This window comes from Oncorhynchus mykiss, chromosome 4 (assembly GCF_013265735.2).
Source record: "Oncorhynchus mykiss isolate Arlee chromosome 4, USDA_OmykA_1.1, whole genome shotgun sequence".
In the NCBI taxonomy this organism is placed as follows: domain Eukaryota; kingdom Metazoa; phylum Chordata; class Actinopteri; order Salmoniformes; family Salmonidae; genus Oncorhynchus; species Oncorhynchus mykiss.
The window spans coordinates 34253139-34280384 of NC_048568.1; the positions used below are offsets into that span (position 1 = coordinate 34253139).

Below are 27246 nucleotides of genomic sequence, written 5' to 3' on the forward strand. Positions count from 1 at the left end.
TCCCTCACCAACTTCAAACATCAGCTATCTGAGCAGCTAACCGATCGCTGCAGCTGTACATAGTCTATTGGTAAATAGCCCACCCATTTTCACCTACCTCATCCCATACTGTTTTTATTTATTTATTTTTCTGCTCTTTTGCACACCAATATCTCTACCTGTACATGACCATCTGATCATTTATCACTCCAGTGTTAATCTGCAAAATTGTAATTATTCGCCTACCTCATGCCTTTTGCACACATTGTATATAGACTCCCCCTTTGTTTTCTACTGTGTTATTGACTTGTTAATTGTTTACTCCATGTGTAACTCTGTGTTGTCTGCTCATACTGCTATGCTTTATCTTGGCCAGGTCGCAGTTGCAAATGAGAACTTGTTCTCAACTAGCCTACCTGGTTAAATAAAGGTGAAATAAAATTTTAAAAAAATGTGAATTTAATATAATAGAACATCTGATTGGTTTGATGGTTTGATGTTTAACAGCTCAAGCGTTAAAACAAGTGGATAAAATATCACACCTGCTTTTATTGTTTCTTTCAATTACATGATTATAACCTAGCCAGGTTTACATCAAAATACACAGGAGCAATCACTGTTAATTGAATGTCTCACCCAAGTCCCCTGCTATAATCTGTAAGCCTATTTCTAGCAACCTCACAGGAAGAAAGCTCAATAGATGTGATGTTCTTGAATCAGTGGTGTTGTTACCACTGCTCTGTAGTTGTTGATGAGGATAGACATAATGTAGGAGGATGTGTGTCTATAAGAACTGCCAGTGTGCGATCTGTCTGAAATGGGTACTAAAACTCCCATCACATCTTGGAAATATGCTAATTTCAACCTTATGCCCCAAAGGCCTGTTAATTTCAACCTTATGCCCCGAAGACCTGCTGAGATTGTTACAGCCCTTTATTGTAATTCAAATTCATGATATATACCTATTGATTTTTGAAGAATATCACTTATAAATGCCTCATATTTTGCTCAGTCAAGCTGTATGAGTTGATTTACCTGACCATTATCAGGCAAGACAATAACCCATCTCCATCTACAGTGCGGTTCGTTCAAACTCAGGCAACAATGGAGGTCATTAATGTCAATAACACTGACAGGTTCCGGCTTCTTTGAGCTTTTCATGGTTCAATAACGCACATAGCTGCCAACACTGGCTCTAGATCTCGGTTTGTTATGGAGGTGTCCCTGTATACCAGCCTGATAGATAGAGACAGCCACGCAGCACAATCTTGCACTACATTGGCACCCATCCTCTTCAATTAACCTGCAATTGATCTGCATGCACTCTGTAGTTTCCATGTTCCATTCGAAATAAAACACCAAAGCTCCTGCTTCAATCTGCTATCTTTCTCCACAGCTTCGCAACAACTTTCATGCGAGACCAAGAGTACACTCTTTGTAGTTGCTACATAATTTAGCTTTCCTCTGCTGTTGTCTGAAGTTTAACTCTTTGCTAGGGCTGTTATTACCCTCAAATGCACTATTCTACAAAGACTGTACATCCTCTAAGATGAACAGCAACACCTAACTGGGATGGGAGATATTGATCAGTATAAAAGAGGGTTTTATATCAAAATGATCTATACATGGTTTCATTGCAGGAAACAGCCCTGAAGATTAAACAGGGGGTGTTGAGGGGCGGGCACAGATGGCCTCAAGAGGGGATTGTTTGTTTGTGTTTCAACAAGGTCATTGCCAATGAGAGTGAAAGCGATACACGGCTGGATACTTCCTTTTTCCAGCTCGATGAAAACCTCTGATAAGGTAGACTGAGAAATAGTGATGTTGACAACACAATAACTCTACGCTCGAAGGAAAAAACAAGCAACTCCCAATAGCACTTAATTCAGTGATATTTATTTCCAAAAGGCACTCACTACATTTAATGTAATGGTGGCACAAGTAATACTGTTAACAACGTCCAAATAGTGAGCAGGTGTAGCCCATGCTAGATCAACATGGGCAGTTAAAAATGCTATGCTAACCGTCCTCTTCTGAAGCAAGTGGTGGTATACAATCACTTCCATATAGCATTAATATTTTTGCAAAATAGCATGCTTTTGTGTTCCATGTATTTTTTAATACGCATTTCTTTGTAGCGTTACAGCATTGAGAGTCCTTTGCTGCATTCACACCATGCTAATTCTGCACCCATATCAATGCAAACACAAGGAATGAAAATTTAGGTGTGTATATGCGTGTGTGAAGTGTGCACGTGCGCGCGGGTGAGAAATTGAGCGAGATATACATAGAGGTAATTTTATTTAACCCATGCATCTTAAAGGGTTTGTAATTAGATTATTATAATACTATTAGTAAACCACAATTGAAATGCAAAGTTGATTCGTGCATGTTTTCAGTGTCATTATCCCTCATCTGTCAGAACACAATGTTCTTTATAGAACACATCAATGTAACATGGTACACTGTGTATAACAAAGATGTCATCTCAGAGTAACACACTGTATTCAAGCAAATCCTTGGATTTTTTTAATCATACATGTTACCGCCAAAGAACCTCTGTGTCCCAAATTCTCAAATTTGACAGTATCCCGTCTGCAATTAGGGGCATTTTCTCCTTCCTTGCATTGTGGCTAATCTTCCGCTCCATTGTCATAAACTGTCATCTTCTGAAAGCCATTCTAAGTGCAGCCAAAGCTCCTCTTTTACAAAGTGTGAATGCAGCATCCTTTAGTCACATTTCAACGACAACATTAGGACCACAAGCCCTGAGATTCAAGTTGTAAAGAAAGTTCATGAAGTTGGTAGCGTAGTCATACACTTAGACATTAAACAGCTTAGCTCATGTAACATGCACACACAATGTGGCTGTGTTTATTCCTTTTTTTTTATCCATTTTTCATAGTGTATGTATTGTGATGGAATGAGACCAAATCTGAGTTACTCTCCAGTCTTTCACAACGTTTGTTCTTCTCTCAGCAGCTCAGTTCTTTGGTCCTAAAATGACCTCAGATAGTGGACTTTGATAGTCCTAAATACTATGTGCATATAGGTCACAGACTCGCCAAAGAGACATCATAGCAGTCTGCTACTGCATTTTATTTACTTTATCATCGACTCTTCTGATTAGCAGCCATCTTCTCTTCCCTCGAAATAAACATGACCATCATTTTGGTTGTTCTGTACCACAAGAACCCCAAATCTCAATATTTTACCAGGTGATTGTAGAAACTGATGATGCCCATGTCTTAACTTCAGGTTATTACGGCACAGTGAATATTGAATAACATTACATAGCACACAGGGACAACTGTTCCCCCAATATCAAGCACACAGAGGAGTGAGAGAGATGTAAGGCACATACGGTAGTGATGTTTAAAACTTAATATTCTCAGGAGAAACAGCCAACAGTCTTAAGGATCCATCTGGATATGCAGCTCCTTTTCTTCAAGTTGAAATGTCTCCTCCTCAGTTTCTTTATCTTTGGTCTGTAGTGGTATGAATGGTACTGTAAAACCGTTCTGGGGCTTGCACACTTCCACGAACAGCGGCAGATCGGACAGGCTGGTGTTGAACTCTTTGTCTAATCCCTCATCTTCCTCCTCTTCCTCCTTACTCTCCCCTATCTCCATGGGCGGAGTACTATAGGGCCTGCATCGTAGTTCATCTGGGATGTTTTTCTTCAGCTCGCGGTTCTTGCTCCTCTTGGCCAGCTTGGTGACAGAGCCCAAGCGATTAAAGATGTTGTCCTCCGAGGCGGCCACATTGTCAGACCGGTGTGGATCACACTCGGCCCCTCTCAGACGCAGGTTGTTGATCTTGGTATCAATGCTCTCCTGGGACGAGGTCTTGTAGGGGTTGGTGTCCAGGCTGTTGAAGACGGCACGGCGTTCTGGGGAGAGCATGTCCATGGAGACGGCCCGCTGGTCCAGGCCCAGCTGACGGCGCTCCATGCTACGGATGGTGGCGGCCCGCTGGAGCTTGTCGCTGACCTCTACGCTCAGGCGGCGCCGCGTCTCCCGGAACTCGGCGCGCACGTTGGCCTTCCACTCAGCCGCGTGGGCCTTGATCTCACCGACCTTGTGCATGTCAAGATAAAACCAAGGTCATTTCACAGCATGAAATACTATAACGCATGACAATCAAAATTAACCCACTATTACCTTTAAAGGAATAGTTTACAGAATTGGTGAAAGTAACTACCCACTGGGCACATACGTTAGTTCAAAGTCTTGTTGTCAACCAACGTGAATTCAACGTGAAATCCACAAAACATTTCACATCGTCATTGAATTTAGGTTAAAAGTTGGGTGAAATTGTTTTAATACATAAGCCCATGTAGTATTCAACTACAACATTTCAGTTCTATACCATAGTAGTATAATATTACCTCCTCTTTTGTCTTCTTGGACAGAACCCTCAGCCAGTCACCGATCATACTCAGCACAGCAGCGAAATAAGCCAAACCCACCAGGATCCAGAACCACACCAGTGGTCTATACCAATTACGATACTCCACCCTCCGGTCCCCTCCTATAGGATGTAAACAAACAATGAAACGGTCAGCATGATGAGAGACCTGGGTCATGTTCAGGAGTGCTAACCATATCAAAATATTTTTTAACTGAAACCAAAAATGTGTGTTTCTTATTGGATATGCAGTCCCTCCCTGTTTCAGTTCATTTTCTTCCGTTTGGTGCCTAATGAAAACAACCCTGATAGTCAGATTATTTTAGAACATATTTATTTTATTATTTATTTTTTACCCCTTTTTCATGGTATCCAGTTGGTAGTTAGTCAAAAATCCAGAGAACAGAAACGACCAAATTTTCTGAAGATAAGCGTTTGTGTCAAAGAGCGATTGGAAAATAAATGATAAGTACGGTGCGGCAGTAGCTCTGTCAGAGAGATCGAGCTATGACAGCCTGGTAATGGACATCAATTTCACTAAGGCAATAGACAATTGCTTTTCACATTATGAACCCTCTCCACGTTCACTAAGATCCCTCTCCATGAATGATAAATATATAGCCACAGTAGAAATGGCACAGCAGGAAGAAATGACAGACACCTCCTCCAACCATAATATAATTTATTAAAGCTAAATGAATGGGTACAAACAGTTGTTAGAATGATAAATGTGGTAATATATTCAAAAAAGGCACGAGCACATCTGATCTGATCTTTTTCACAAGTGCATGGTAATAGTTGAATAAGATGAGAAAAGAGAAGAAACCCGCACACTGCTTGATAGCATTACTGCTCTTTATTAAGCTTTACGTATCGACCACAAGGCCTTCGTCAGAGCTTTACGTATCGACCACAAGGCCTTCGTCAGAGCTTTACGTATCGACCACAAGGCCTTCGTCAGAGCTTTACGTATCGACCACAAGGCCTTCGTCAGAGCTTTACGTATCGACCACAAGGCCTTCGTCAGAGCTTTACGTATCGACCACAAGGCCTTCGTCAGAGCTTTACGTATCGACCACAAGGCCTTCGTCAGAGCTTTACGTATCGACCACAAGGCCTTCGTCAGAGCTTTACGTATCGACCACAAGGCCTTCGTCAGAGCTTTACGTATCGACCACAAGGCCTTCGTCAGAGCTTTACGTATCGACCACAAGGCCTTCGTCAGAGCTTTACGTATCGACCACAAGGCCTTCGTCAGAGCTTTACGTATCGACCACAAGGCCTTCGTCAGAGCTTTACGTATCGACCTCAAGGCCTTCGTCAGAGCTTTACGTATCGACCACAAGGCCTTCGTCAGAGCTTTACGTATCGACCACAAGGCCTTCGTCAGAGCTTTACGTATCGACCACAAGGCCTTCGTCAGAGCTTTACGTATCGACCACAAGGCCTTCGTCAGAGCTTTACGTATCGACCACAAGGCCTTCGTCAGAGCTTTACGTATCGACCTCAAGGCCTTCGTCAGAGCTTTACGTATCGACCACAAGGCCTTCGTCAGAGCTTTACGTATCGACCACAAGGCCTTCGTCAGAGCTTTACGTATCGACCACAAGGCCTTCGTCAGAGCTTTACGTATCGACCTCAAGGCCTTCGTCAGAGCTTTACGTATCGACCACAAGGCCTTCGTCAGAGCTTTACGTATCGACCTCAAGGCCTTCGTCAGAGCTTTACGTATCGACCACAAGGCCTTCGTCAGAGCTTTACGTATCGACCACAAGGCCTTCGTCAGAGCTTTACGTATCGACCACAAGGCCTTCGTCAGAGCTTTACGTATCGACCACAAGGCCTTCGTCAGAGCTTTACGTATCGACCTCAAGGCCTTCGTCAGAGCTTTACGTATCGACCACAAGGCCTTCGTCAGAGCTTTACGTATCGACCACAAGGCCTTCGTCAGAGCTTTACGTATCGACCTCAAGGCCTTCGTCCGAGCTTTACGTATTGACCACAAGGCCTTCGTCAGAGCTTTACGTATCGACCACAAGGCCTTCGTCAGAGCTTTACGTATCGACCACAAGGCCTTCGTCAGAGCTTTACGTATCGACCTCAAGGCCTTCGTCAGAGCTTTACGTATCGACCTCAAGGCCTTCGTCAGAGCTTTACGTATCGACCACAAGGCCTTCGTCAGAGCTTTACGTATCGACCTCAAGGCCTTTGTCAGAGCTTTACGTATCGACCACAAGGCCTTCGTCAGAGCTTTACGTATCGACCACAAGGCCTTTGTCAGAGCTTTACGTATCGACGTCAAGGCCTTTGTCAGAGCAAGAGCAGTGTGTGGGTAACACTTTAATTGAAATGCTTTATTAGTTGTTTTAAGCATGTACTCTATGAGCCTTTATGATGTCTTAGTATAAAGCTTATACCGTGATGTCTGACTCAAAATGGCAGCAATTTAGAGATCATTATCAGATAAACATCTGTTTATGGCACTTTCACTGCCTAAACCTTACAGTAGAGAAATATGCTAGCTCTCACCTGCCACATAGTCTCCTATTCCAATAGTTGTCAGAGTGATGACAACAAAGTAAATGGCCTCCAGTCCTGTCCAGCCTTCTATGTGTTTGAAGATGACTGCAGGGATGGTGACGAAGAGGATGCAGCCCGCCAGGATGAAGAGTAACGTGGAGGCCACTCGGATCTTTGTCTGGCTGATTTGGTTCTGTTTGCGCTGGGGGAGGAGAAGAGGACACACACACACACACAAACAGGCGCACACACACACACACACACACACATACACACAGTGGAGGCGATGGAGGTCATTTTAACAGAAGGCACACAGTGTGTTGTCGTTCTGTGGTGGCATCCCTACTGAGTTCTAGTGATGACATTTGTGACTCTGACAAGGTGGCATCTATTTATCCACTCTGACACCGCCTAGTGATGAGCTAAAGATGCATGAGATGCCTGATTAGATCAAATGAGACGTAACGGTGGTTGTGGCTGTGGGCTGTCACAGAGGCATAGCTCACTCAGTACAGCTTTCACCCCAGGGGTATATTCATTATGCAGATTGTTGCAAAACGTTTAGTCTATTCAAAATGTTTTGCAATGAATGAGTTTCTATTGCACAAATTCAGGTAGGTCCCTACCCATTTCTTTCCGTTTGGTTCTTAAACAGTGAAGGGTTTCAGTTGCGAGGCATGATGAATAGCCCCCAGGTATTCCTGTTTGACTGCAATACTATAAAACCCCACAGGACAGATTGGAGCTGTTGGGCCAATCAGAGTAAAGCATGACAGCCATCGCCCCCTGCTCATTAACAAGCAATAATGTAGACCTCATACATAATTAACAGAGGATAATACCTCACTCAGTATGTGCAAACTTTCACTTTCAATTTGGAAAATCCCCAGATCTCTCTAATCTCTAGTCCAGGGGTATTCAACCTTTACCCTACGTGGTCCGGAGCCTGCTGGCTCTGTTCTACCTGATAATGAATTGCACCCACCTGGTGTCCCAGCGGGGCAATTAGACAATGCAGTGGAACTGGCTTGGAGGTCTAGAGTTGAGTTTGAGGTCTCTAGCCTATCACCATCTCACATTTAAAAGTTATTTTGATAATCAATAATTATTCTTATAGTACATCAAAATAGCATCATCATTATTCATATTGTTCATGCTGTGGATTACTGTATGCTGTGAACTTACTCTGAACATTTTCTCCACCTTCGCGATGCTTTTCACAAAAATGGTCCCTAGCTGGTCCCCCACACCGGCTAGCAGAAACCCAAACAGAGGGATGCCGAATATTGCATACAGGATACAGAAAATCTTCCCGCCCTCCGTGCTTGGGGCAATGTTACCGTACCCTGTGGAAGGAACAGAGAAGGAGAAGAGGATGTTTTTCAGATGTGAAAAGCCCTAAACCTCTAGATCTTATCAACGGCAGACAACCAAAGTGGGTTTGTGCAATACCAAATCCATCTCCTCTTCCCCATAGACTTATACACACACTGCTATCTACAAAAGGCCAACATGGGCTGTCTGCTAGCTAAGCTTCTGTCCCTTTGTCCACCGCTTGCAGAGTGTCAGTTTCCACTTGGAATCACAGAAGGGGGTATAGGCTAGTCCAACTCTTCTGATTTAATTAGAGACATGCCACTGAAATGAAAGTAAAAGGCCTCCTTCCGCCCCTCCATCAAACTAAAGGCCTCCTTCCGCCCCTCCATCAAACTAAAGGCCTCCTTCCGCCCCGCCATCAAACTAAAGGCCTCCTTCCAACCCTCCATCAAACTAAAGGCCTCCTTCCGCCCCTCCATCAAACTAAAGGCCTTCAATGGTTTGGAAGGTTCTGTTGAAGACAATGCTATGATTCCAAATCAAATCAAATCAAATGTATTTATATAGCCCTTCGTACATCAGCTGATATCTCAAAGTGCTGTACAGAAACCCAGCCTAAAACCCCAAACAGCAAGCAATGCAGGTGTAGAAGTACGGTGGCTAGGAAAAACTCCCTAGAAAGGCCAAAACCTAGGAAGAAACCTAGAGAGGAACCAGGCTATGTGGGGTGGCCAGTCCTCTTCTGGCTGTGCCGGGTGGAGATTATAACAGAACATGGCCAAGATGTTCAAATGTTCATAAATGACCAGCATGGTCCAATAATAATAAGGCAGAACAGTTGAAAGTGGAGCAGCAGCACAGCCAGGTGGACTGGGGACAGCAAGGAGTCATCATGTCAGGTAGTCCTGAGGCATGGTCCTAGGGCTTTCCGTTCCACACCTAAAACACAGCGGCAGAGCAACACAGAGACAATTTCCTGGACCCTGACTAGTTTCAATGCATTTTCTCCTTTGAGTGTAATTTTTTATTCCGGGAAGTAGACAATCTGGTTCCGGGAAACTGGCCCATACGGTCCAATGTAAATGGCACTACCTCAGGTAAAATGTTTCATCAACCAATGCACTTGACTTGAATTACACCAACACTGCCTGATAACTACTCCAAACATCCTCATAAATCAGTTCCTAATCCTGTTGAAAATGAATAACAAACCAATAAAACAGGAGTGAACCACGAAGGTGAAACATCTGGTTTAGCTACATCAGCTTTCCACCATCGTCAAGGAGATAATGGAGACCATTCCTCACTGACAGTAGCATGACTTCCAGGAGCAGAGCAGCTCACTTTATTTCATCTGACAGGAGCCTCATACTCACACACCAATCCCACATTGATCTCATATCTAAACCCCTGAGAGGCAGTTTGCTTGTATGGACCTTATTCACAGCTGAACGTTCTACCAGCTACGGGGGTAGCTAATAAACGATCCTGTCTTTTCAAATCAGTGACGTTGACAATACCATTCTTGTGAGTATCCCAAATGTAATACTATTGTTTTGCAGCGGGATATATGCTGCACCGGCAAGATACAACAGCACGACGGGGTTCTGTGCATATTTGTAAACAACAGCTGGTGCACGAAATCTGAGCAAGTCTCTAGATTTTGCTCACCTGAAGTAGAGTATATTGTGATAAATTGCAGGCCAAACTACTTGCCTAGAGGGTTTTCAGCTATACTTTTCGTGGCTGTTTATTTACCACAACAGACAGATGCTGGCACTAAGACCGCACGCAGTCAGCTATAAGGAAATAAGCAAACAGGGAACCACTCACCCAGAGGTGGAGCTCCTAGTGGCCAGAGACTATAATGCAGGGAAACAAATCAGTTCTACCAAATTTCTATCAACATGTTAAATGTGCAACCAGAGGGGAAAAAAATCTAGATCACCTGTACTCCACATACAGAGACGCGTACAAAGCTCTCCCTCGCCCTCCATTTTGTAAATCCGACCACAACTCTATCCTCCTGATTCCTGCTTACAAGCAATAATTAAAGCAGGAAGCATCAGTGACTCGGTCTATAAAAAAGTGGTCAGATGTAGCAGATGCTAAACTACAGGACTGTTTTGCTATCACAGACTGGAACATGTTCCGGGATTCTTCCGATGGCATTGAGTACACTACATCAGTCACTGGCTTTATCAATAAGCGCATCAAGGACGTCGTCCCCACAGTGACTGTACATACATACTAGAGGTCGACTGATTAATCGGAATGGCCGATTAATTAGGGACGATTTTAAGTTTTCATAACAATTGGTAATCAGTCATGCTACTGTCAGAGTCCGGAGCCTCTACACCTGTTGTATTCGGGCGCACGTGACAAATAAACTTTGATTTAATATGAACTATCCAAATAAAGTGTTACCAAGGCTTTAATCTACTGATAACACTTTAGGAAGTTTTCTGCATTGTTTTCAACAGAGCACTTCACTTCCTGCCCCACAAGAAAATTTGAACTTGAAAAAAAAGGAACATTGGTCAATGAACAACAGCCTCAGTGTAAATGAGGGGATCCAGAACAGTCTATTGCCTTTATTAAACAGGTTGAATGGTCAAGAATAACAGGTAATGTAACTACAGATGTGATTGATCACATAGGCCTCAATGGAAATAAACAGAGCAGGTACGTGTCCAACAAGATGAGCATTTCGCTAAATATGTGTATGCGACCAATAACATTTGATTTGATGCTATTACCTATGGTTGTGATGACTGTTCCGGCGAAGAAGAAGGCACTGCCCAGGTCCCAGTGACTGGAGTTATAGGATGTGTCTCCTATCGGGCTGACCCCAGCATTCACAGCATCTACAGAGTGCTGGACACACAAACGCAAAAGACATTCACCAGTTTAAAAGGAATTAGACAACTTCATGTGGATAAAGATAATGGTATTATGTTCAAAATGGCAGCATTGTTTTGTGGTACAGAGTCTCTTGAGAGTTTCTCTTTCAGTTATCCTACAGCTGTAAAAGCATGTGTTGATTGCTAAACCATAACATAATTTGCATGTTGAATAGCTGAATTCTCAGGGGGGCTTTCGCATAAGGATCTGTCAAACCTTCCCATGTGATTTACTAAAGGAGCCAGTTGCGTAACATATGACTGCTGTGTAGCTTAGCGCTGACGACGCCTCTGCACGGTGAATCATCAGGACAGTGCCACACAGAGAGAGAGAGGACACGTGGGGCGGGCGGGGCACATGATGCCCACGATGTCCTGAGCAACCCTCACACTCTGTGCCAGTCTTCCAGTCTACACGTCAGGAAGCTGGCATGCCAGATGGAACATCGGCGTGTCGCGCAACAGGAAGTAGCTCAGGGTGTGAGGGACGGTGGGATAGGTGGAAATGGTTGAAGGCCAAGTAAACAAGAACAGAGCATGAGACACCATGACAGTCCAGAGGTAGGGGACAGAGGGAGAGGACAGAGGGACCTGATTGTATCTGATCATCACTGACCATGCTGATAGTGGCTTGTGTAATGGAGGTGGATTTTCAAACCTTGCCTGAGACCTGAAGAATTTTGTTACCGTAGCTACAGCGGGCTAACACAGTATTGTGATGCGCAGGAGACCTGGTTTTGAACTCTGGTTGGTTACACATGCAATCAGCTCGTCTTTCCAAACTGACAGTCTAATCATAGCTTATGTTTGATGAGCAGTTACTGTACTGTAGTTATCTGCCCCAGGCGTTGTTTGGATCATCACTATATAATGAAACAAATCTGACTAAGATCTTTGGACACGCTAAACTTTGAAGCACAAAATACCTTTTATTTACTGTGGCAAGACTCTACTATTCATTCAATGCCTCTCCTCTCCCATGTAACAGGTTGTTGCTTTGCATGAGAATGGTTTCTCAATTCACTTATCTAGTAAAATAATGAATACAAAAAAGCCCCATCCTATTTGAAGTGAAGAGGAAATTCAGCAAGTCTTGGAGGATAAAAATGATTATTTATTGTTAAAGCATTTCGGGTTGCTTTTAACAATACATAAGCAATGTTTTTAATCAACTTCCACTGTCCTCCAAGAGTTGCTGAATTTCCTGTTCACTTCAGTTTGCTCCTCAATTCATGCACCTTGGTTGGAAAGCAAGGATAGCAGCTGTGATCCTTTCCCTGAGCCCCATCCTTTCCACAGATTATTAATGCCATCTAAATGAAACCCCTGCCTGTATCAGAGGACTGGTGAAGACCTGGCACTGGGCAGAGCAGCAGCATGCCTGGATAATGAAAGGTGACTCAGCGTTTCTATCAGAATGGGTTTTGCTTCAGGACACCTTGAATGAGTTCCAAAGAGATCAATGTCATCTCCATTAGAAGCAGCCATCGCCATCAGGGATCTGCACTCTGAAATACAGATACAGGATCTTAATCCTGCACACCAGGAAAGGCAAACTTAGTGTATTCAAGGTTTGAAAAGGTTTCTAAAGTTTGTAATTTCCACTTTAAAAAAAATGTCAGACTTGATTTGCCCTAACTAAAAATGTATCATCCTCTACAAAAAAACTCCATTAATTATAACCCACACAATAATTCACATTTCCTGTTGCTGCAGGCTTATTTTCCTGCAGTGAGAAACTGGTCGATTTAAGATCCTATATCTGTATGCATTTAAAACATAACGTATGTAGGATCTGATAGGAGTAAAACATACCTGAAAGATCTGTGTTAAGGCAGAGTGGGTTGTGAGGTCCTTCTTTAGCCTCTGTTCAACCACATGGTCTGCATTGCTTCTGTAACTTCTTATTCATACAGATGTAGGATCTTAATTGAGCCAGTTTGCTATAGCAGCAATATAATCATGCAGCAACAGGAAATGTGAATTACTATGTGGATTATAATTAATTAACATTTTTGGTAGGGGTTTAAATATTTTTAATTAGGGCAAATAACACTCATTCTCTCCTAATGTGCTTGCGTAGACATTCTTCTGCTGAACCTTGTATGTTTGTTGAGCTGCCTTCTCAGTTAACCAATGCACAGACACCACATGCAGTAATGTGTGAAACTTGCCAAGATAACTTGGTTATATTGTAACATTTTGTTATTGCCACTTGTGCATTGCAGCAAGAGACTAGTACTAGTCATGAGTTGATATAGGGGGACTAGATTCTGTAGTGGATGTAAGCTCAAAGTCACTCCCTACCCACATAAACAGTGAGAGAAAAAGTGCTGTAGAGATTCCACAGGAGAAGGTTGTCACTGTGTTCGCCACAGAACTGACACAGAGTACAGAGGAGATATATCTCTCCCCCCAGTAGTCTGGCCCCAAACCCTGCTCTTCCTGGCCCTGCCATGCGCTGCCTGTCCTGTAGGCTCTACCTCTGGGCTAAGAAACTAGAGAAGCAGCCTGGCACACGTCCCAACACTGCTTATCATCTGCCAGAGAAATCACCTTTCACGTTGGATTGGAGGAGGATGTTTACGATGCTGTGTGCATAGATGAAGAGCGGTGGGGTGATACCCAACACTATGGCTGTGATTGTAATTAATAAAAGGCACCAGGGTAGGACCTCCGTGGGATGGAGCGACACGCCAGGGTAGGCCCTCCGAGGGATGGAGCGACACGCCAGGGTAGGACCTCCGAGGGATGGAGCGGCACGCCAGGGTAGGACCTCCGTGGGATGGAGCGGCACGCCAGGGTAGGACCTCCGTGGGATGGAGCGGCACGCCAGGGTAGGACCTCCGTGGGATGGAGCGGCACGCCAGGGTAGGACCTCCGTGGGATGGAGCGGCACGCCAGGGTAGGACCTCCGTGGGATGGAGTGGCACGCCAGGGTAGGACCTCCGTGGGATGGAGTGGCACGCCAGGGTAGGACCTCCGTGGGATGGAGTGACACGCCAGGGTAGGACCTCCGTGGGATGGAGCGACACGCCAGGGTAGGACCTCCGTGGGATGGAAGGGATCGAATGACACGCCATACACACCAGCCTGCACCCTGCCTCATGTTTGACGATGCTGGCTTAGTTGTTGACAACAATATGATCTGGCAATATACAGTACCCAAACAATGAGTCAGAATAAAAGGCAACGTAACCCAATGGCTTCAGAAAATATGAAGGTCTAATGATCCTCTAGATTCAGTGTGATGGAAAGACCTAGTCACCAGAGTATTGTGGGTACTGTAGTAAATCAAGCTACACTTATAACATGATGTGGCACATTACTGGACTTTGAGGGATAAGATACTGTAATGAGTAATCTCTTCAATCCCAAGCAGCAGTAAACTCCCCAGAGCAGAGACCCGGAGAAACAGTTGACATTCTCCCAGCCCACTTCCATACATCCTGGGTCCTCCAGAACAATAGCCCCTAATGAATAATTCATTCCACAGCAGATGCTTTTAAGACTTGGGGCATAATTTAACCTCCCTGGGCTGAAAAGTTAGGCAATTATCTATGCATATATTAGAGGGGACACTGTTGCTTTTACCAACGAAGAACATGCCTGAAGACACTTTTTAAACGTTAAGCACTCCAAAGATGATGGTTCAATTTGAAATCCCATTTTAGCTTTTAGATGACAAAATACCTTGCATGCTGCCGCATACGAGTCACAAAAATCCACTCAGGAAACAAAGTACATCTATGCCTAACACTCCTATGTCAGCTAATGTCAGTGTAGAAATTTAAAAATATACACTACTGGTCAAAAGTTTTAGAACACCTTCCCATTCAAGGGTTTTTCAGATTTTTTAAAACTATTTTCTACATTGTAGAATAATAGTGAAGACATCAACACTATGAACTAACATAGTAAAAACAACAAATCTAAATATATTTTATATTTGAGATTCTTCAAATAGCTATCCCTTTGCACACTTGACATTCTCTCAACCAGCTTCACATGAAATGCTTTTCCAACAGTCTTGTTGGCTGCTTTTCCTTCTCTGTGTGGTCCGACTCAACCCAAACCATCTCAATTGGAGACCAGGTCATCTGATGCAGCACTGCATCATTCTCATTCTTGGTCAAATAGCCCTAACAAAGCTTGGAGGTGTGTTGGGTCATTGTCCTATGGACAATGTGGAAAAACAAATGATAGTCCCACTAAGCCAAAACAAGATGGGATGGCGTATCGCTGCAGAAAGCTGTGGTAGCCATGCTGGATAAGTGTGCCTTGAATTCAAAATAAATCACAGACAGTGTCACCAGTAAAGCACCCCACCCCATCTCCTCCATGCTTTACAGTGGGAAATGCACATGTGGAGATCATCTGTTAACCCACACTGCGTCTCACAAAGACATGGCGGTTGGAACCAAAAAATCTCCAATTCGGACTCCAGACCAAAAGGAAAGATTTCCACAGGTCTAATGTCCATTGCTCGTGTTACTTGGCCCAAGCAAGTCTCATCTTCTTATTGGTGTCCTTTAGTAGTGGTTTCTTTGCAGTAATCAAATCATGAAGGCCTGATTCACACAGTCTCCTCTGAACAGTTGATGTTGAGATGTGTCTGTTACTTAAACTCCGTGAAGCATTTATTTGGGCTGCAATTTCTGAGGCTGGTAACTCTAATGAACTTATCCTCTGCAGCAGAGGTAAATCTGGATCTTCCATTCCTGTGGCGAACTCATGAGAGCCAGTTTCATCATAGCACTTGATGGTTTTTGCGACTGCACTTGAAGAATATTTTAAAGTTCTTGAAATGTTCCGTATTGACTGATCTTCATGTCTTAAAGTAATGGACTGTCGTTTCTCTTTGATTATTTGAGCTTTTCTAGCCATAATATGGACTATTTTACCAAATAGGGCTATCTTCTGTATAACACCCATACCTTGACACAACACAACTGATTGGCTCAAACGCATTAAGGGGGAAAGACATTCCACAAATTAACTTAAGGCGGCACACCTGTTAATTGAAATGCATTCATGAAGCTGGTTGAGAGAATGCCAAGAGTGTGCAAAGCTGTCATCAAGGCAAAGGGTGGCTATTTGAAGAATCTAAAAACTATATATTTTTTTTGATTTAACACTTTGGTTACTACATGATACCATGTGTTATGTCATAGTTTTGATGTCTTCACTATTATTCTACAATGTAGGAAATAGTCAAAATAAAGGAACTATTTTGACCGGTAGTGTATATTTTTAAGGGACAACGTATTTTGGGTTGCAGATGCTCTATATACACTGAAACATGTCAATTAGTGCTGAGTTGCCTGTTTAAACTCTGCAGTAAAATATCCATTCTGCTTTCTAAGCAATACAGGGCCAGAGCATGCAGTGAGGCATGGCAACTGCGTTGGCATCCCTCCATCCCCTAGCACCATTTTCCAGAGAGGAATTCATCCGAAATGTGACAGCCTTCTGCTTTAGCTCGTTTCCCTACTGCGTCTGAGTTCTACTGTAACTAAGATAAACATCCACCTCATTTCACAGTTAAACAGTTCAAACAAAAACAATTACAAACGCTCTCACTTCCATTCATTGCACAAACCCCAGATCCTTGAGTAATAGCGAGCGAAGAGTATCCAAGTCATTAATGATTACAGTTCACACTGGCATCTTTGTGTTTCACCGTGTATCAGTGAACCGGCCAGGATAAACTCCTCTTGGACTCCCTACCTGGCAATTTGTTTCCCTACACCAGTGGGACTATGGCCTGCATTGTCCTGCATTATCCTGTCCTGTATTATCCAGGGTTTCACAGCTGAGGGGTCAATATCTGGCTGATTCAAACACTGTTTTACGAGGAGCTGGAAGCGTTCAGCCCTGAAAACCCTGCTGGCGCTTGCAGAAGTGAGAGCGCTGCAGTATAAGTCAAATAAAGCTCTGTTTATTAGGCTTCTCCTCACCAGATTCACTTTTTCACGGTTTTCATTTTCCAGGAGGTGAAACATTGGATTGAAGAAGCTGTTGTTTTCTGGAAGTTGTCGTGAGCTGGGTCCGAGAGGTTTGTCTCAATGTCCTGTGGACCTTTGCAGCTCAGTTAGTAGGGCATGGTGCTTGTAATGCCAGAATAGCGGGTTTGATTCCCGGGACCACCCATACGTATGCACGTGTGATAGTAAGTGTTTGCTAAATGGCTTATATTATTATATGATTATATCAACTAAAAGGGAGTAGGGCTCTAAGAACAGGCAGGCATACCCTTTCAAGTCAAATGGATCAAGATGAATCTAAAAGAGGAAATCTATAGAATGACTTAATGTAAATAGCATACAATTGCATGATAGGGGTATCTGCCAACTTTCTTATTAGCTGTAGATAGACCTGATGAAAGAAAGGGAAGTCAGTATTGCTAATGAGTTACATAATGAATTCCTGGTTGTATGGACATCTATCATAGCTGTATCCTATGATACAGATTAAATAATGCCACACATCTGTGACGGACCGAGATTCGAACCTGAGTCTACAGTGCGCCACAAGACTGTGTTAGCCTGCTAAACTAAAGCTTAGGCATTCGCTTGGGGAACTAACACAGATCTTTAGGATTCAGACTTACAATTCTTATCAATCATGTATGATTCAGTGAACCACCGCCATTACACATCCACCTAGATGTAGGAATTGTCAGATTGTCATTCTGATCACTATTCTACCACTTCTCCTCAGTCGTGTCTCTATTGCAGTTATTATGCCAACCACGTTCCCCGTGAGGCACTAGCAATAACGAGTGTCATTAGGCATCACGGTGAGAAGAGTTTGGTGGTGGCAGCCAAGGTCTGAATTACTCCACATGCTGGCACGCAGGCTTCTGGGCATATTGGCCAAAATAGCACACATACGGCATTTATCAATCATAATGCAGAGTCACGCCCACAGTATGGTGGTCAGTGGTCGCTTTGAATTCAGTGTGACACAGCTAGACTCTATAGTTATGTTATTACACTAGCCTGTTTAGTGTGGTTCCCATCTTATTCCAGGATGGCTGGCGGTGTTTAGTGTATAGTGTTTGTGTGGGGCTTGGCTAGCATTGGATCAATACAGAGTTCAGGATTCAGGAGACCTGAGTCCCCACTAGGGACCCCAGACAACTGGAGACAGGAGAGCTCCAGTATCGACTGCAGACTGGCCTAGTGGCTGCTGTGGTCTTTCCTCACCTTGATGAGTGCCTCCAGCTCTGTCGGTGAGACACAGGGGTGTTTCTGCAGGAACGCTGCCTTCTCCGCAGTGATGGTCACCTTCTGGTTGCTCTCGAAGGGCTGCTCCAGGGCCCGGAACACCAGACCTCCCCCGACCAGATAAGCCACCACAACCACGAACACCGCCACCACCGTCTTCCACTTCATGACGGTAAACAGGGGCGAGCCGTCCTCACCCACCGCCTCCATGCTGGCCACCATGCTGGCGGGCCTTGACGGAGAGAGTCGGGGAACAGTGCAGCCCATGGGGTTCTGCATGGTGGCCACACTGGCCTGCACCAGGCTGGAACTCATCATGCCTGGCTGGACCTTCTTTTGGGGGAACAGATTGGTCTGGGCTGCCACTGCAGAGAATAAAATGATGAAACACTATTGTTAGGAGCTGCACTATGGGTAAAGTTAAATTTGTAATCACACACTGGACAATCCAAAAATCTATGAAAGGAAGGGGTGGAATACACTACCGTATGCATGTCAGGAATAGGTGAATAACCTTGTAAGAATACCATATGGAACTGGGCTTGATATCCTGGGCAGTTTGGGCTTCAGTCTATCAGTCCCAGGAGTATGACAATGAAACAGTAGTGGAGTGTGTCTTGATGCTTGAGGTTTTGAGATGGTAGAGAGAGCGAGAGAGAGAGAGACAGAGAGCGAATCTCAAAGTGTTCTGTGGGCTTTCAGAAAACCCATTACGGTTAAAAGCAGGCATCTCAGAGCACTATTTCAGCCAGTGGATTCACAGGATCTGGACTGGCATGGCTCGTAGCCTCAAGCAGGCTGAGAATGCTATGTTATTATGGATTAAAAAGTGAGCCTTCTATATGAAAAAAGTATGGGTTGGTAGATCATGTCCTAATGCTGTACTGTCTGAATAATATTTGAAAAGAAAACCGGGGGTTAATTTTCTGTTTGTCGCCTTGTGATATGGATTTGTAGTTATAAACTTACACAATTCATAGCCAAAGCATTGAAATGTTTTTTTCCACCTGCATTGCTTCATTTTCATGAGCCTCATCGTCATATCTTCAAGATGCTCGTTTTCATCATCACATTACGTAAGATTATGCTTGAAAGTCGTCACAGTTCTGGCACATCTCATGGGTACACACTATACAAAGAAGCCTTGATTTTGGTGATGAAAACCAATGGAATTAGTGCTGTTGATTTATGTAACCATTTAGTAATGTCACTGTAAGGAAAAACATTCACTACAGTGGTCTTGCAGGTTCAATGAATTTTGATGAGCAACGCTAAACTCTGCCTGCCACAAAAAGGAGAATAATTGTATGTGCAACACTTGGCTGCATGTAGCCCATAAATCACGGCTGACATTTCTCCCAGAAGGTCATACTGATGATAACAGCTAGACAGGTAAATCACTTGCTACACTGGTGGTTGTAGAGGCGGCTGGGTAAACATGTGACCGTGCACGAGAAAAGGGCAGCCGCATGGACGTGCCATACATGCAAGATTGGCGGGAACTATCCATGCAGAGCTCGAGCTCCGATGAGGTCATGTGTTATTATCCCATCTTTCAATGGAGCCCTATACTGCAGCAACTGTAACACACCAAGGTGTCTTTAATGGCATTATATTAGCCATTTAGCCTTCACCTCAACTGACTAGAGTGTGGCCATTGTCAATTCCCCTCAAATAGAACATAAACAAGGGCATAGACCTTGGTGAGTGACTAAATTATGTTCACATATATTTATACATAAAAGGCCAATAGGAAACATGATTCGCTCTTCCGACTGGGCACAAACTGGTTGAATCAACATTGTTTGAATGTAATTTGTCAACATATTGTGACGTGGAATCTACATGGAAAATACATTGGATTTGTAAAAGGTCATCAACGTAAACTGTTTTTAAGGGTGAAATTTCAACATAGAATTATGTCATCATGGTAACCAATGTTCAACATATTTTACACAAGGTTTGGCTAAGTTGAATTTTTACCTTTGAAACAATGTCAGATCTGCAATAATATATCCACCATCAGAAAAAAAGAGAACTGGACAGCACCTCCTACTGGAGAGTTGATTTACCTACAACTGTCCATTTGGTCTCCCATCCAGGATTTTAACCAAGCCCAGCCATCCTTAGCTTTGATATTTTTCATTGACAATTACCAATGTGCAAGCGTGAGAATGATGATTGAGAGGTCTCCTAATTAGGGTTGGGATCATTCTGAGGAAAAGTTCACATGGTATGTTTAAAAGCAATAATTGATTATATTTCTCTGTCCGCTTTTGTATATAATCTAGATCATGCATTCTATTGTACTAGGAAGTGATTCATCGATTTTCTGATGTGTTTTCTTGCTTGATCATGTGACATGTGAAATTATCCTTGAAATAGAAGCCAGGTGTGTGTGCCGACCACAGAAGGTAGGTGGCACCTTAATTGGGGAGGACGGGTTCGTGGTAATGGCTGGAGCGGAAATAAGTGGAATGGTATCAAATACATCAAACAGATGGTTTCCATGTGTTTGATGCCATTCCATTCGCCTTCATTACGGCCATTATTATGAGCCATCTTCCCCTCAGTAGCCTCCTGTGGTGCCAAGATTTACACTGAGGCCGAAATGTTGGTGCGTAAGTTGAAAACAAAACACAATGATTTTTTGGGGCACCCTGATGTTTCAGTAAAGATATTTATTTTGCACTCAAGTCTCAGTTTTGGATTTATATTTTTTTTGACAGTGTGCAGGTCTCCATCTCTTCCACTATTCTTATTTTGACTCCTACACACCTGGAACAGACACTATTCAGTAGTAAGGTCCTTAAAAAAAAAAAAAATGTAAAAAGAACAGACGACCTCGGTCATTTTGGGGTTGGGATCAGAGCCATAGCCAACATGTGGCTCCGGGTGGGATGAAACCAGGGCCTACTCTATGGGGTGGAGGGGCCAGGCATATAATTAGAAAAGAACTGAGGACCATCATGTCGAGACCAATGCAGAGTTCACTGAGTAACCTGCTAGCAGAGGTGGAGGAACCTAGAACATTTTCAATGTGTGTTGCTCCCTGTACCCTTTCTTCAGGAAACCCACAGTGGCTGCACAGTACACTGGGGAAAAACTGAAAATAATTATTGATCAGAGATGGACTGGCCATCTTTCCACGGTGTCAGTCATTCTGATATTAAGTGAACATCACAGAGATGCTCAGTGAAATCAAATCTACTCGTGCATCTGGCACAGATGTAAGCCAAGCTTTAAGTTTATTGCTCCTCGACCCTTCTAACAAGTTACTGCAGTCAGAAGCTACGGATCTGCACACCGGTGTCAAACAGTTCATATGGGTGTGTTGAAAAACTGCAATGTGGTGCTGGATTCGAAAAGCTCAGCGAGGCATGCCAGTAAGGCACGAGCACACCAGATCCAAGGAAACGACGGAGACCCATGAGTAAAACTCTGTAGGAATATGGAGTTGAAAGCAAAGTGGGTAAGCATGATGATGGAAGCGAGAGGAAGTGTAAATGTGCTGTGCTGGGGGATATGTCATTACGATTTAGCGAAGGAAATAGTCAATATCGACTGTGCTGTTGGCACTGAAATATGGATTAACATTTGGGGCATCTACAGTAATGTGTGAAAATTCCAATTCCACTAGAGCTGGGAGGTATCCCGGTATTGATGCATGGACTGGTTTGGGTTTTTTACTTTACCTTCTATAACGGTATTTGAAAGTTTGGTTTGTTAAATGTGATACGCAGTGTGTAAGGTCCACTTTTATAGTTTCTCTCTCTCTCCATGCCACTTTCCACACAGAACTAGCCCCAGCTCCTGTAAGTCAAGGAGCCCTTTTGTTTTTCCTAAACCAAAACACTTGTGTCCAATCTGCATGGTCAACGCAGCATATGCTACAATGTTGATGACAACAATACAGTTGACACTTTGCTTCTTAATATAAATCTACTAGCATTCTATAATTACACTATTAGCTTGTGTTTCTTACATCTGCAAACCGCTGGTGTCTGTTCTTAGCAAGACGTTCCTAAATCTTGTTAGCCGCTTTCGCTAATCGCTAGCTAGCTAATAAATGTACTGAGTAAGAGCAAGCGTAATTAGCTATACAGCCTGATAATACCTGTGATGGTGTAGACCTAAATCAGCATGTTTGTGCAACAGTATCTTCTAAATTAGAGGTAAATGCAAAGCAAGAATATGTTAGCTACATGAAGTAACTAAGAGAAAACATTCAATGTAGCCAAAGATTATAGGGTCCCGTAGGAAACACCTATCAACACTTTAGTTCCTACCCTGTCACAATAACTCCTCCCTGGCATCTTCATTCGTTGTCATGTCAAACACTGTATTAAAAGTGCCCACTATTATACACTGCTCAAAAAAATAAAGGGAACACTAAAATAACACATCCTAGATCTGAATGAATGAAATATTCTTAATACATACTTTTTTCTTTACATAGTTGAATGTGCTGACAACACAATCACACAATTATCAATGGAAATCAAATGTGTCAACCCATGGAGGTCTGGATTTGGAATCACACTCAAAATTAAAGTGGAAAACCACACTACAGGCTGATCCAACTTTGATGTAATGTCCTTAAAACAAGTCAAAATTAGGCTCAATAGTGTGTGTGGCCTCCACGTGCCTGTATGACCTCCCTACAACGCCTGGGCATGCTCCTGATGAGGTGGCGGATGGTCTCCTGAGGGATCTCCTCCCAGACCTGGACTAAAGCATCCGCCAACTCCTGGACAGTCTGTGGTGCAACGTGGTGTTGGTGGATGGAGCGAGACATGATTTCCCAGATGTGCTCAATTGGATTCAGGTCTGGGGGATGGGCGGGCCAGTCAATAGCATCAATGCCTTCCTCTTGCAGGAACTGCTGACACACACTCCAGCCACATGAGGTCTAGCATTGTCTTGTATTAGGAGGAACCCAGGGCCAACCACACCAGCATATGGTCTCACAAGGGGTCTGGGGATCTCATCTCGGTACCTAATGGAAGTCAGGCTACCTCTGGTGAGCACATGGAGGACTGTGTGGCCCCCCCAAAGAAATGCCACCCCACACCATGACTGACCCACCGCCAAACCGGTCATGCTGGAGGATGTTGCAGGCAGCAGAACGTTCTCCACGGCGTCTCCAGACTGTCACATCTGTCACATGTGCTCAGTGTGAACCTGCTTTCATCTGTGAAGAGCACAGGGTGCCAGTGGCGAATTTGCCAATCTTGGTGTTCTCTGGCAAATGCCAAACGTCCTGCACGGTGTTGGGCTGTAAGCACAACCCCACCTGTGGACGTTGGGCCCTCATACCACCCTCATGGAGTTTGTTTCTGACCGTTTGAGCAGACACGTGCACATTTGTGGCCTGCTGGAGGTCATTTTGCAGGGCTCTGTCAGTGCTCCTCTTTGCACAAAGGCGGAGGTAGCGGTCCTGCTGCTGGGTTGTTGCCCTCCTACGGCCTCCTCCACGTCTCCTCATGTACTGGCCTGTCTCCTGGTAGCACCTCCATGCTCTGGACACTACGCTGACAGACACAATAAACCTTCTTGCCACAGCTCGCATTGATGTGCCATCCTGGATGAGCTGCACTACCTGAGCCACTTGTGTGGGTTGTAAACTCCTTTTCATGCCACCACTAGAGTGAAAGCACCGCCAGCATTCAAAAGTGACCAAAACATCAGCCAGTAAGCATCGGAACTGAGAAGTGGTCTGTGGTCCCCACCTGCAGAACCACTCCTTTATTGGGAGTGTCTTGCTAAATGCCTATAATTTCCACCTGTTGTCTATTCCATTTGCACAACAGCATGCGAAATGTATTGTCAATCAGTGTTGCATTCCTAAGTGGACAGTTTGATTTCACAGAAGTATGATTGACTTGGAGTTACATTGTGTTGTTTAAGTGTTCCCTTTATTTTTCTGAGCAGTGTATAATTAGAATAGACATTCTATTTCCATGATTCTATTTCCATGATTCCAACAGTTAACCCAAGTGTTTTGCTCTAAATCGCAAGTCAAATTGCAACATTTGGTTAAACATTTGGGGTTGAAGTACAATTGAACAGTATAAAACAATCAGAATGGAGAAAGACCCATTGAAATCACTTAGAATGTACGTGTTGCCACCCTAGGGTAAGGCACTACTCAAAGAACTTAAATTATTAAAAAACATAAAATACCGTCAAATCTGCCATTTTTTTTTTTTTAAATATCATGATATTATATTTGGGCCATATCGCCCAGCCCTATTCTCCACTATGAAGAATGTATTCCGTGAACACAGACACAGCATGTTACATCAATGAAAAGCTCAGCTTGTCCAGCTAGCATTTGAGAGTAATCTGACAAGTACATTTCACCAGGAAGGAGAATAGAATCAGAAACTTCAAAACATTATCGAGTAGGCTGCAACTCTTCTAAATGGTAAGTGACAACATTTATGGCCCTGGCCGCCATGCCAGAATTATTCATTCAAATTTTTTTATGTAATGTTTAGTTACGTTAGTCCTATGCTTTTTACTTCAATGCACACTAGATTTATCCGTGATTCTTCATGTCCAATTGATGGTGCTGTTATAATGAGCACATCTTGGGCTACCAGTCTTCATGGGGCTTCTCTTCAAAATGGCATGCATTCTTATGTACAAAATTACAGTTGTGTATGTGGCAGCATTTCAGATAGGCCTACATTTTTATGTCACAGTACTATAGGACCAATACAATGTGTAGCCTACTAAAATAAGTTGTGAAAATGTTCAATCGGTTATCATTCATTTGCATTACACAGTCGTTGTGTGATAGGCTACTGTAAAACTGAGGTCAATACCATGAAAACAACACACAGACAATTGTTTTGCCCCCCTCCCTGCTCTCTTGCTATAGCGTGTGTGCGGTTTGGCTTTACTATCCTTGTGGGTACCAGAAGTCAGAAAAGGACGATTTGGACAAGCGGGGACATTTTGACAGTCCCTACTTGGAAAAGGGCCATTTTAGGCTTAGGGGTTAGGTTTAGAGGGTTCGGGTTACAATTAGGGGTTAGGGTTAGGTTGAGGGTCAGAATTTAAGGGGGAGGATTTTGAATGGTAATACATTTCGTGGTCACCACAAGGATAGTGAAACAAACGTGTGTGTTGCTCTCTGAATTGGAATTTACTTTAATTTGTAGCAGATTCAAAGTGGCTACTGTCATGTTGGGCATTTAACATCAGATATGGATATAGAATAATGAGTAGGTTTGAATTGGTTAGTTTATCTGAAACTCTCCCACAGAAAATAATGCGCACCTGGAGAAGTGCAGCGTGGCTTACTTTAGGTTACGTTCATTGCGTAGTGAAACAAATTCATCGAGCTGTTCTGTGCTTTCTGGTAGGCGCAAATTGTGTGTTGGCCTATGGCAGCTAAAACTGCATTTCGGATAAACGTGTGTCTTAATGGGGCGCATATATTTCGTGCGTTATTATATAAAAACAACGGTTGTTGATGTGTATGGCTACATTTCAAATACATTTTTGTACATTCGAACAGCAGTAGGAACACTAACTTGTTTTATTAGGACTAAAGCAATACTTGCTGATTTAAAATGCCCCCTCAGGCATGTCATCCTGGTGCCAGGCCTAGATGAAATGTAATCATAATAAGTAACACAATTGTGGTAGGCTATGCGCCATTCCTCGTTAGATAGTGGTCATGCAACACATGCTCCTCCTGTACACATTCCCTGCTGTCATAAATTGAAGTATGTCAATAACAGCAGTTGTATGGTTATCAATACAGTTAAAGTTTCACCTATAGTCCAATTATATAAAGGTTAGGCTATTTCAAGTATGTTTAATTAAACAAATAGCCTATAGTAGACTATATAGTAATCTTGGATGCTTTAAACTCAATCGTAATCAATTTATTGATTACCAACAAACGTTCCAATACAAACCTGGCGAAGGGTTGGAGTGCCCGGGTTTTCTTGGGTTCTCTGTGGGAAATTTCATCTTGATTTTCGGTTTGCCACAATGGACCGAACCCTTGGCGGAAACAACTGACTGGAAACAACAACAGAAAAACCTTGTCTTTATGTGAAATCTTTCAACGCCTTTTCTATTGAATCCTTTGTTTTTAACCGAGAGAGAATGGAGAACGGTAGAGAGTAAAAACACATAATCCGTGTATTATTTTGCTCGTCAGTGGGAACGAGGTGTACACCCGGGTAAAAAGCTCATTACAAGCTCCACTCTCCCCGCAGCAGCCTCTACTCTAGGTACACCAGCGCGACGCTCACTCGATATTGCTCGTTGCACCACATTCCACGCCAGTCCTTTTGTATTGTAAACAACTACAACACGTAGGAAGAGACCGGGCTCCTACAGCGTTGACGAACTTCACGATTACATGTTCAAGAATTGCTATCTCTGCCGCTGTAACAAATGTAGACTGTTCAGCAAAGGACTAGGCTAATTGGGTGATGGCGCGTGCGTCTCTCTCCCGCTCTTTTTAATGCTAGTGCGCCAAGAGGTGTTCTTACGGCAGCACTCCAACCCGGGGAGGCATATGCCATCCAAGTTCAACATGGATAAGTCAGGTTTGCTAGCATTTTAGAATGGCAAGGCATTGATTATTAAAACAGCTTGTCTTGTTCGCCAACCTTTCCAAAAAAACCCGACGCTTGTATAGGCTGTGTAGAGCACGGAGCTCACAGACAAAAACTCCCCTTATGAATGAGGTTGAATGCGGCAGCCCCCAGGTATTGAATATACCAGGTGGTGGTAGCAGATAGTGGATACAGTGGTCCCTGCGGCAAGCTTTATCATAACACCCTGTGTTTCTGTACACATCATTACAGTATCCAAACATGCAGAAGAAATCAATCACCAATGGGTATCTCTGC

The 27246-nt window shown here is 43.5% G+C and overlaps 1 protein-coding gene across 1 annotated transcript; it reads right to left on the bottom strand.

Annotated features, from left to right (window-relative positions):
* Positions 1-1853: 1853 nt before the first annotated feature.
* kcnk10a (potassium channel, subfamily K, member 10a) lies at positions 1854-27078 on the bottom strand. Its single transcript, XM_021600980.2, has 7 exons — positions 26299-27078; positions 18341-18726; positions 10986-11103; positions 8095-8255; positions 6919-7111; positions 4370-4512; positions 1854-4058 (listed from the first exon to the last, which is right to left on the bottom strand). Exons 1-7 carry the CDS (start codon positions 26351-26353, stop codon positions 3393-3395), a joined length of 1722 nt encoding a protein of 573 aa, XP_021456655.1. The 5' UTR covers positions 26354-27078; the 3' UTR covers positions 1854-3392.
* Positions 27079-27246: the final 168 nt, after the last annotated feature.